Raw genomic sequence first — 12,012 nt, 5'->3', positions numbered from 1 at the left:
AAATTTTAAATCATTCTTACTTTAAAATATTGCATCAGTATTTGCTGATAAATATTAAACAGATATATGGAGGTTTACCTGTTCATCTTTGCTATTTTTTTCTGTTTTCCTGTTTTATGGTTTTTTTCTTGCATAGTGTATTTGACCTCATAACAATTTAAAACAAATACTATGAAAGCTATTTAAACCATTAAGTTATAGGGCCGTAAAAAAATCAAGTTGCTTGCAACAGAGCATAACAAGTATTCCTCAGTATTGAGATTTTTATGATACAAACACTAGTAGTAGTGACCTCCACCCTACTGTACATCTGTGACAAAGTAAAAAAAAAAATTACCCTTATTGCAGATCTGAGTATTTTTTTAAAGTCAAATGGTCTTTCTGAAGTGAAAATACTTGTCACTTTACAAAAATTAAAGCATGTTGTGTTTTAATAAAGGAAAAGCAAAAACCTGAAGTCCTACAATCTAATTCAGTCTTACCTTGTACAAAATTAGCCGGGAGACGGCAGCATAATAGAAAAAGAAGAGAATCCCATTGTCCTTCAGCAGAATTCAGACAGCATTCTTCATTCTGTCGCTTGTGTAGAGATCTCGTGTAAGTGAAAGGGGTTAAACATTAACGTGGATGTTTTCATTTAAGACCTTGTCAGGTTTCCCGCAATGCTTAGCATATTTATTCTGCATTAATGCTGTTTAGCTTCAGAAATGTCCTCTGCTTCACAATAATGAGAGAAAACTTGAGCTCCTCCAAATTTCTGTTGCCGCTCTCTCTGAGATAGCCCTTAAAGGACTGAAATGAGACTTTCAAATATGTAGAGTACATCGCTAATGATTAAAAATAGTATTGGTTTACCTCAGAGGCTTTAACTTCATGCTGGGTGATGAGAACTGGAAAGGAAATGAGCCCTCTCCTCTTCCTCCTCCTCCTTCTGTTTTTAACTGTTTGCCTGCTGAAACTTTCCAATTTGCAGCAAATAATTATAGCAAAGAATTGCCTCTGCTCGTTTCTAGTAACTGGAAGCTTAAAAGAGAATAAATGAAGTATCTCCTTCTGAAACTCAGTGTTTACTGTGTTACTATTTTATAAAGGTTCTTGGGATTTTTAATAAGTGAAGTTAACAGCTTAAATTTACTGGAATTAGGAAGCTTTGGGGTTCTAGAAAAGAGTAAGGAGGCTGGTGTATTTTGGACACATTCCAATAAAAATAGCATGTTGTTCAGAAAGAAACAGAGAAAAAACCTCAAAGTCCATTAAGGCACCGCTGCAGGTATGGCAGATACAAAATTATGATTGACTTTAAGGGAAGCTCTGTAAGTAGAGGCTTCTGCTTGGACAGTATTTTTTTAGTAGGTGTTACAACTTCTGAGTGAAAGTTCACATTCTGTGAATTAGTAGGTAGGAGACTTTCTGCTCTTGCTAGGTTATCATATATTCTCTGCCCCATTGTATATCTGAGTAGGGTCGCAATGTCAAAAACTGTGTTCATGAAATCTTGCACTACTGAACTTCTAATGAATAAACCTCTGGAAGAGTATCTCTCAAAATATGTTTTTAGGTAACGGTTACAAGAGACAATAATCTTTAATTCATGAGCTTGTGTGGCTGGTAAACGAACGGGGTGTTACAGTCCTTGGTTGAATAGGATGTCTGCTAAATCCTCTTTCTAAACACTACCCTGCTTTAAGAGGGACAGTCAGGTTGTGGTCATGCATGTTCCGTAATCTGGTGGGAATTGTTTTGGAAAAGTATTCATGTCTTTATGCATTTCCTAGTAATGGTCATATTTAGGAGGACTGCAGGAGTTCCTGTTTATAATTTGGGAAGGAGGTTTCAGGTTTCTCATAAGACATTAAACTGCTAACACTGATGTAAACATTTAGATATGAAAACAGTTACCTGTTTATTTGTATTATATTAAGACTGGATGTAGTCATGGAAGGAACTACATCTTCGATGCTGTACAAAACAAAAAAAAAGTCAGAAGTAGTTTATGGCAAGAAATATGGTACAACCATTGTCTTACAGGAAGACACTGCAACCTGCGGAATTCAGGAAATCATCTTAACCTAAGATTTCATTATTACTAAAAAAACCTCATGTATTTTATTCTCTAAGAAAGTTAAGAAGCTATCCTGTATTAAAATTACTTGAAATTTAAAAGGTCTTCATTATTTGAAAAGGTAGTTTCACTATTTATTTTACTAGTTTAAGTTTAAAAGATTCTATTTATGCCTAAGGTAATATGTCTTTTACAGCTCATAATACCTTTATTGTTCTAATGGTTTTAAATCTTCCAGTTGGTTTTGGTTTTTTGTAAAGTTGGGCGGTTTTTGTGTGTGTGTATGTGCACGTCAGATCTGTAGGGTACATAAATTTATGAGTATCAGACTCTGAAGACTTTTTGATCATATCTGCACACCCTTTAAATAATTCCTTCATGCAAGAATGCTAAGCCATTTAGATATAAACAGCTTTGAACACGCTTTTATAATTGGACCCTGAAAGGGCTTTTAGATGAAAATCAAGCTGCTTGTCCAGCATCCCCTTCAGTTAACGTCCCACTCTTCTTCAATTACAGATTGAACTTGCATTTAGATCTGCAAGCTGCTGTTCTAATGCTTTTGTCTGTTTCAGAAGAGTTTTCAAGTTCAGTCTCATTTAGGAATGTCTTCTATTCAAGGTGCTGCAAAAACATCAAGGAACTACAGCACTACTACTATGAATTACCTTCATATGTATTTAAAGGCCCAATATAAACAAGGTACAGCAAGGGACACCTTGCGATAATCATAAAACAAAAATCTGCCCCAGAAGACCTTAATCTGAAGGAACGATCTTTCTGAATTTGCAAAACTGAAATTTCTTTCTGCTTTTTTATCTCAGCATTTCAAAATGTTGAGATAAAAATCTTTCCTTTTTTGCATGAAGGGATAGTGAGCTTTTTAAAAAATCAGAATTAAAGCTTTGCATCCAGCAGTACCAACAATTAAAAAATGTTTGCACGTGTATGATGCAACAAATGGTGCCTACTGGAGTTAGTGAAACCTGGGAAGGTGGAGTTGGTTCTATGCCTGTAACTTGCTGTATAGAATAGAATCATAGAATGCTTTGGGTTGGAAGGGACCTTCAGAGGTCATCCAGCCCAACCCCCTGCAGGGAGCAGGGACAGCTTTAACCAGATCAGGGTGCTCAGAGCCCCGTCCAACCTGACCTGGGATGTTTCCAGGGATGGGGCATCCACCACCTCTCTGGGCAACCTGCGCCAGTGCTTCACCACCCTCATTGTAAAAAATTTCTTTCTAATGTCTATTCTAAATCTATTCTTCTTTAGTTTAAATCCGTTATTCCTTGTTCTGTCAACCTTTAGAAAGGTTTGGTCTCTGTAATATAATCTGGCTGTTGTCATGGCAAAAAATCATCTGTTTCAGTGAATGGAAAGAGGACACCGTCTTTATTTCCCTGATTCTTCTAAATACTTTTCATTTTAGAACAGTTCCACCTGTGTTTTCCAGATGGGAACCTGGATTTGCTTGCTTTTTCAAAATGCAACATTTACTGAAATTGGAGTCCTTTGGCATAAACTTCTACTTGGAGGAAATTTCCACTTATCTTTGTATGCTTAATAGAATATTTTTTTTTACATTATTGTAGAAATTACTTTTTAAATCGCTAGCCTGTAGGAGGGTGCCCGACTTTCATGCTGTATTTGGAAAAGACCCCACTAGAAACAAACGTGTAGGACTTCTTTAGAATCAAGACAGCTGCCAGTTGCTCCTGCCTCAGTATGAAGACTGACTGTCTGTCTTGATTTTCTAGACTTCTCACTCGCAAGTGTCTGAGATCATACCAAGCTGGTATTTCTAACACTAGCTCATTGAGTAGCAATGGAAAAATTTGGACTACTCACCCATTTCTTGTGTGTGACTTACTATTCTGCCTTATTTAATTCTGATTTATTTAATATGCATCTCTATAACCCTTGCTTCTCCTTCATAATCTCTGTGATCACTTGTGTTCAGATTCATTTTTAAACTGTGTTCATCACTTGCACAGACTGTAGTCAAAGTACTGTCCATATGTCCTTTCTTTATTTAATTCCTACTCCAAATATGTGACTAACCTTTCTAAACCTTTGTTTAGAAAACAGAATAGTAATGACAAAAGCAGGATTATAAACTAATCTTGCAGATTAACAGAAAGCTTCTGGATTTAACAAAATAACAACAACAACAAAAAAAAAAAACCCAAACGGAAATTGAGATCTTAGAAAAGAAAACATTGTAGTTAATGTGCTGGCTTCACCAGATGATTGATGTGCACAGTGAAACATCTGTGTCTTCAACCAGAAAACAAATGTGGAATTACATGAAGCACATTACATGCATTATCCAGATTGATTTATAAATGTACTTTGAAACTTGGTAGTGTTTAATAAATCAGAAGAAGGACAATGAGAAGGCAAGGCTGGGTTAATGAATAATGCTGCTTTTATGACCCCTTTTTATCCCCATAGTCATTTAAAAAATAAAAATAATAATAATTAAAAAAAATAAAAATAATAATAATTAAAAAAAAAAACCAACACAAAAAAACCCAAACAGAGCAGGTTTTCCTGTCTAGCTGTTGGGGAGAAAAATTCCCTGGTGCTGTCTGTTCTACATGTAGAGTAATAACATCTTTGGTGTTGTTCCTAGTCAGTGTAAAGGAACTGCTCCTATCAGTTGTTGCTTCTTGTATTACTGAGTTGAACGACAAATTCTAGAGCAGAGTTGCATAATGCTTAGATCTTAATCAAATGCATTTATAACTAAAAAAAATCAGAAAGTACCTTAGTGGTTTGTTTTTTTAGCTATGGGGTTCAGAAAATTGAGTAGATTCTAGTTAGGACTACTTTGTTTAATATAGTCACTGTACATTTTATGCTAGTAGAACAAGGAACCCATGAACAGAAAATACACGAGACCTTTTCTTTAAAGAAAAACCAGAATTCATTAAGAGTGTTTATAAGGGACTGGTAGTGAAATAAATACACAATTTCCATAGCCATATTACATGGAATAGGGCTTTGAAGAAGAATAAAATGTTTTCATATTTCTGAAATTCTTTTATAATTTGCTGTGCAGATTGACATGCGAGCTGCTTTTAAGTGTGGTTATCAAAAGTTCACAGTTCACTAGTAAGATGAGTATTTATTCTCCTTTTTGTGAAGAGGGATGCTGTCAATCAGTATTATTTTGCTCAGTGGTAAAAACAACTGAGATTCTCCCTTTGACATTTAAGGTGAGAAGACGTATCAGACTATTGAAAGAGGAATAACTATTGGGAAAGACACAGCGGCCAGGGGAAGGATTGGAGAGCTCCTTGGACAGCTTAAACACAGTGTTAATTCTAACAAGGGTTCAACAGCATAAAGGTCTTGAAAAAAATACTAGTTTTGTCCTTTTTCTTGTTTTTTTTTTCCTTGAAGTGTGGTGTTCCCTTTCAAGAGGAAGATGTGATTATCCTTAATGGTAATAAAGAAGATGTGGAAGTATTGAAGAAAAGAATGGAGGATAGAAGACTTAAAAGTAAATTAGAAAAGGTAATCTTTTTATACCTTGTTTAAAACAAAACTGAAAGAGTTCTTGTCTGTAATGCAATCTGTTCTTAGATCGCATAGCTTTTTCTGCAGACTGGAGGATTTACTTGGTAAACTGTGTTGTACTTCAGTGCTACTTTTAAAAGTAATGAGACTGCACGTGTATTTTGCTAATAGCATATTGAAGTTGTATGTACTGAAACTGTCTTGACTAACAGGCAGTGCATAGTACTCTGAAAATCACAGAATTTAATGCTATAGGTAAAATGGACAGTGTGCCAGCTATACTTTAGGTTTTTCTTGAAACAAACACCTTGTATTAGGTAATTCTAGTAATGAGCAAAATCTTCTCTGTATTTCATATGGTAGTTCCTGCTTTATTGTGATGGTAGGTTATTAGTTCTTTTGATCTCCAAGCATCCTCTACTGGCCACAGTCAGAAACACAATACTGGAATATGTAGATTCCTGGTCTGATTCTGCAAGACTGTTGTTTGGAAATTGTCATGTTCTGCAGTTCTTACAGTCCTGAGTGATTACTGGCGATGCTAATTCCCACAATACTGTTGGAGGTCTTTTGCATTTCTTTTTTTTTTTTTTTTTTTTTTTAATCTGACCAGGCAAAATGCCATGAAAATAAAGTCGTTGCAGCTCTACTGTGTATTCTACTGTATACTACTACTCTATGAAGTAGTAGTTGTTCTGTGGTGCTGTACTGTCAAGTGACAGTTCTGCACATGGGACTTTTTTCAGCATTGCTATTTTTCTCTGAACTGGCATTGCTGCTCTGGAGGATGACAAAGCAAGCAAAAACTTTCGTGTTGACTCAGTCCAGAGTGCAGTTAAATTTAGTTGAAATCTCGAGGGTGTGAATCATCATTGACATTTTCGGCAACTGAGACTTTAGATGGAGGTCGACCATCTCATCCCCATTACTGCACCTGATTTTGTCTGCCTGTAGGATTAGATGGCGCACAAATGTTTTCGTAGATTGCTTTGAAACAAATACTAGTTAACTTACCAGCGAGCATGTGATTCCTCCTCATTGTAGGGTCTTTATTCATCTGCACCAATACAGCATCACTGGGTCTGGGCAATAAAAGAAAAGGATGGTTACCCATAGAAATCCTACTGTTCTGTTTCCTTTCTGTTCGTAGCCTCTGCACTTAGTGTCCTGTAGCTTCTGGCATAAGAGCAATACTGTAAATCTTATGCTGTCTCTTCCGATACTTTGTAATTACTTTGTAATTACTTTGTAATTAAATGTTTGAAAGAATTTTAAAGATAATTTGATGATAGAACATTGCGGATCTCAGTAGATGAGTAAACAACCCCAAAAATAGTGGTCGTTTGCACTCAGTTTTCATTAGGAAGGTGTCCCTAACAAAGCACCTATAGCTTTTGTTCAAATAATTTGGAATAGTCTGAAAGCTGGTGCTGTCCCCAGTTTCTCCACAATGAAGAAGTACGTAAGTGTGCTGAGGACTTCTGTCTCTTTTGGTGTCAGCACAGTCACTTGTGGTGGCAGATGAAAGGAAGTGAAGTCATGCTTTGGTCTTTGGGCTTTGTATGCCTTAGATGAATATGCAAATATTTTTTGTTTGTTTAGTGGAGAGTGATGTTACAGGCAGGTACAGTACTCGCAAATCTCTCAGCAGGCCTCTTGCATTTCATCCTCAAGTTCTGATGGTTTTTTTGCAATACAACCTTGCTTTGCTGCACCAGCTGATCTTTTTGCAGCTAGAGCCAGCCTTCTCTGCTGTCACTGGCACCATTCGCTCTAATCTGAGATCTGTGAGCTCCAGTCCCAGTGTCAGAAAACAGTTTCTAGTTTGGGGTTTGTTGGCACTGCTGTTCAAACCTCTTCTTCAGTTCCTTCTTTCAGCTAGGGAAGCAGTCTAAGTGGACCTACTGTATTTGGAGCAGGAAGCACAAACTCCTTTTCTTTATACCCATGAGACAAAACATAAGGAAGATGCAGCTAGCACTAGTATAAAAAAAAATTCAAGCTCAACTACGTCATATGTGCCCATGATGAAATATGTATAATATGTATTCCTTATGTATAATATATATGCATACGTATATTTACAAACATCTCATAATTCAGAGGCCAGATGCTGGGAGGTAACTTTTCTTTGTAAATCCACCCGTAACAACAAAGGTGGAAGCACCTTGGAAAGAGGTTTTTCCTGTACACTGAAGGACACCAGGAGAGCCGAGTTTTAGACTAGTAACCCTCTGCCACCACCTTCTGGCTAAGCTTTGCAGCAACACGTGCTATGGCATTTTTTTCCTCAAGTGTTAATCATATGCTTGACAGCATGGGTTCTCCTAATTTTTATGACACATTTAAGTATATTTATTTTCTTTGAGTTTGTGTAGCTTGCTTGAAATGCATACACCATTCTGAATGTATACAGAATCACCTTTTGTGATAATAACACCAATGAGTCTTCTAATACATCTTCCTTTTTCAGCTTGGCATTTATATAATCATAGCCAGTAATGGGATTCTTGCTGCAGTTGTTTGGTTTTTTGTGGTTTTTAATCTGGACAAACATAAATTAACTTGGAAAATCTGGTCCACAGATGCTTTTAAAAAATTTAGATTAACTATTTGCATCTTTTCTTCCAAAACAATCCTGCAATAAAGGGCCCAGTTATTGAAAGTTACCCAGGAGGGATTTTTTATTAACTAAATAAAATTAAGTGGATATGAGATGCAGGATTATTCTGAATTTTTTATTGAAAAACGTCTTTATCAATTACAGTTAACTGTGTCCTGTTTAATGTTGTGCAATTTACTGTCCTGCCATGTAGGTTCAGAGTATCAGATTACCTTAATGATGGTAACACACACACACCGCCTGCAAAGTACACAAACCAAAATACCATATCCAGACAGTTTAGTTTTGGCCTGCGCGGTCTTCTTTAAGGTGCCTTCAAGGTTGTCAAGGTTATTATTTTTCCATATAGAAATAATAGCAAAAGTACGGAGCGGTATTGTGAAAGAAAGAGTTCCATTGTGTAAGACATAAAAACCTACTAAATGGAATTGTGTGTCTATCAAATACAAGTTAGGAATTGTATATCCTTTCAGTACGTTACCAGATTTCTGCTTGTGTTGTTTCAGAAATCAAAGAAATGTAAGTCAGCAGAATCAGCTTCTCAGCAAGATACCGCTGAAGGTAATGTCACAGCCTCAAATTATGTATAGCCTTCTGAGTCATGAAGCAGATTCATTATTTCTTTTTTTTTTTCTTTCATAGATTCTCCAGGTCCGTCAAAGACTAAGAATGGAAAGGCTTGTATCAATTCCAGTTCTGGGGAAAAGAGGCAGATTATCTTCACCAAAAGTTCAGGTTGGTGTTTATTCTTTAACCTAAATGTGAAAAATATCAACAAATAGTTCTGCTTTAAAAAATATTGTAGGGGGGATCCTTCTCTGGCTATTTTGTACCATAGCTTTCAGAAGCTACTCTCTCACTTCCTTTTTTTTTTATCTTTCTCAGTAATAAAATTCTCAGTAATAAAAATCCTGTCTTCAGGGGTGTCATGGTTCAACCCCAGTCGGCAACTAAGCACCACACAGCCGCTGACTCACCCTTCCCACCCCCGGTGGGATGGGGGAGAGAATCAGAAAAAAAAAAGTAAAACCTGTGGGTTGAGATAAAGGCAGTTTAATAGGACAGTAGAGGAAGAGAAAATAATAATGATAAAAGAATATACAAAACAAGTGATGCACAGTGCAATTGCTCACCACCCGCTGACCGACGCCAAGCCAGTCCCCAGCAGCGATTGCTGCCCCCCCGGCCAACTCCCCCCACTTTATGTACTGAGCATGACGCCATATGGTATGGAATGGCCCTTTGGCCAGGTTGGGTCACCTGTCCTGGCTGTGCTCCCTCCTAGCTTCTTGTGCACCTGGCAGAGCATGGGAAGCTGGAAAGTTCTTGACTAGTATAAACACTATTTAACACACCGATGTTTTAGTTGTTGCTATCAACATTATTCTCATACTAAATCCAAAACACAGCACTATACCAGCTACTGGGAAGAAAATTAACTCTATCCCAGCTGAAACCAGGACAAAGGGAGCCATAATGTCGTGGCTCATTTTCTCAAAGAACCCCCTCTTTCAAAAGTCTGTCCTAGAAGGCTGCCTTTCCAAGCTGGAATAGGAGGCTGCCGTATGAACACGCACAAAGCTCCTTGTTCAATAGAAATTGTAGTCAATTTAACTTTTTCTTAAAACAGCTCTGTTTTAAGATCTGCAAAAATCTACAAAACTGACTCTGCAGAAAGTGTGCAAGGGCTTCTGTTTATCCATTTTTCCTTATTCTGCCCAGTTTGCCTTTGTCCCATGTGCTGTCCATCATCCTATAATTTGAGTAAATAGTCCATAGAGTAGGCACTGACTTCTTGTTATACTTTCACAAAATACCTAAAACAGCAGGGCCACTGCTCACGCTTGTGACTGGCAAGTGCTGTAGTGATGCAGGTAACTAATAAAAATAATAAACACTTTTCACCATATTGCATTTTTTTTTTCACTGAGAAGCAAGCCAGATTTGCTTGTTTATGGCATTCCAATATTGCTGTGCTTTAAGTTGGTGGGAACTAACTTGAATGAATGAGATTAGAGATTCTTATTCACACAGTGATATAGTCGAGGGTTTGGTCTATCTGTTTTATTGGCTAGGAGGTAGTGTGAGGAGAATTAGTTGTTTTCCTGAAGTACAAGTGGTCAAAAAAATCTGTTATGGCAGTTTATTTCAATGAAGTGTATTAAAATGTCCCAAGCTGACAACTTGACTTTTAGTCCTCCATTTTAGCTGCTAATTTGCTGTGTGTCACTGGGAGCAGCGGATTATAACTTCAGGATGTACCGATGTACCTACAGTAGTCATGCAGCTATGAGTAAACTTGGCAGTCCTTTAGTCCAAAGGATGGTGCCCTCTCTTTATGTAATCTATATGATGTTATTTAATGTCTCCAATTCATACTGATGTTTTCATACAGAACTATAAGAATGGGTACGCTTTTAAAGTCAGTCTGAGGTTTCTGTGTGAAGGATTCGATCGTGTACATTACAGCCACAGAAGAAGTCAATATAATTTGTTTGAAGAATCTGAGAATAGTTAAATGATGAACTGTAGATAAACTATGTGAGAAGCTGGGAGAATTTCCATCAGAAATGCCTTACCTGCCCCCTACTGTCTGTTTTTATAAAGGATAAACTTTTAAAAATACTTCATTCCAGATCATTATAATTGCTCTTGGATGTTTAGGAACCTAGTAGTTCTAATAATGTTTTATGTATTTTTTCTTTTCTAAGAGTGTAAAAGAAAAAATACGCCTTTTGAAATCTCAGGTCATTGGTTTATGTTTCTGGCAGCAGTCATATTGACAGGCAAGAGATTAAGAGGAGAGAGAGGAAACAAAGGAAAATCCATGGACCGAGGAATGCCAGTAGCATAGGAATTAATTTGTGAACATGGCACCCTAAGGTTTCTGGACTTGCAGCATACATATTCATTCTTTCAAATCCAGTGTTTGGTAATTCTTTCCAGACAACTATTGGTGGCATTAAAAGCAGCATTCTCCAAATATAAAAAGGTTCTGATCTATGATGATTTAGGATTGCACGTGTAATTCCTATGACTACATGCAGAAATCAGTTAAGCGCATTTTCAGACAGGGTCCCTATTAGCTATTTACATGCCATTATGCCTAAGTTAACCTACGCATGTAGAGTTTTTGTAGACTTCCATGTAGTCATTGCTTTGCACAAGAGACTTGGCACATGCTTTTTAAAGTACTGTCCTTCAACTTTGGAGAAGACTAAGCAGCTGTTAAGAAAGAGAGGGCGGGGTATGTGGCAGTAGATACAATACACTGAGAGAGATGGTATCAGAAACAGAGGGATGGGCATTTTCCTATCCCAAATATAAAGTGGTGCAGACCATTGTTATTGGTCATAAATGACTTTGCAAAGAATAAAGGGAGGAGATAGATTCCCTGGGGACAGTATGTCACAAGTTTAGCTTTGGTCATTTGATAGCTAATTTCTAAACAATACTTCAGGGTGGTAGAATTCTTTTATGTTTCTTTCTTAAGACCAGACTTCAGAGCCATTTTTCACTCAGAGAAATAAATGTTGTCAATACTGAATTATAGTGCAAGGGATTTACACAAGTAGGAAAGAATTCCTCTCTCACCAAGATTTCTAAATGCGTTTTGAGCATAAATTCTAAAAGCTAGGAACATGTTTGCCGTTAGGAACATGTTTGCTGTTGAGTACAATTATGGGATATATTTGCAATAGCCCTGAAAAAATGTATATACTTCATCTCTGTACACGTTATTTTTTAAATACTTTTTTCCATCTTTATTTAAATATGCTTTTATCAACTGTAATCTGTTATG

At 36.9% G+C, this 12,012-nt stretch overlaps 1 protein-coding gene across 2 annotated transcripts in view; it reads left to right on the top strand.

Annotated features, from left to right (window-relative positions):
- RTF2 (replication termination factor 2) overlaps nucleotides 1-12,012 on the top strand; it is a 32,706-nt gene that overhangs the window by 19,174 nt on the left and 1,520 nt on the right. Inside the window, exons 6-9 of one of the 2 annotated variants that reach the window (XM_075721055.1) lie at nucleotides 5,471-5,584; nucleotides 8,717-8,771; nucleotides 8,853-8,945; nucleotides 10,498-10,503. In XM_075721055.1, coding sequence (XP_075577170.1) covers nucleotides 5,471-5,584; nucleotides 8,717-8,771; nucleotides 8,853-8,945; nucleotides 10,498-10,503 — 268 coding nt within the window. The remainder of the gene's footprint in view (nucleotides 1-5,470; nucleotides 5,585-8,716; nucleotides 8,772-8,852; nucleotides 8,946-10,497; nucleotides 10,504-12,012) is intronic. The other variant, XM_075721054.1, reaches the window with a different exon arrangement.

The sequence above is a fragment of the Pelecanus crispus genome, chromosome 14 (assembly GCF_030463565.1).
Source record: "Pelecanus crispus isolate bPelCri1 chromosome 14, bPelCri1.pri, whole genome shotgun sequence".
NCBI classification, from domain to species: domain Eukaryota; kingdom Metazoa; phylum Chordata; class Aves; order Pelecaniformes; family Pelecanidae; genus Pelecanus; species Pelecanus crispus.
Note: the sequence above shows the minus strand (reverse complement) of the source record. Positions and strands in the feature narration are given on the sequence as shown.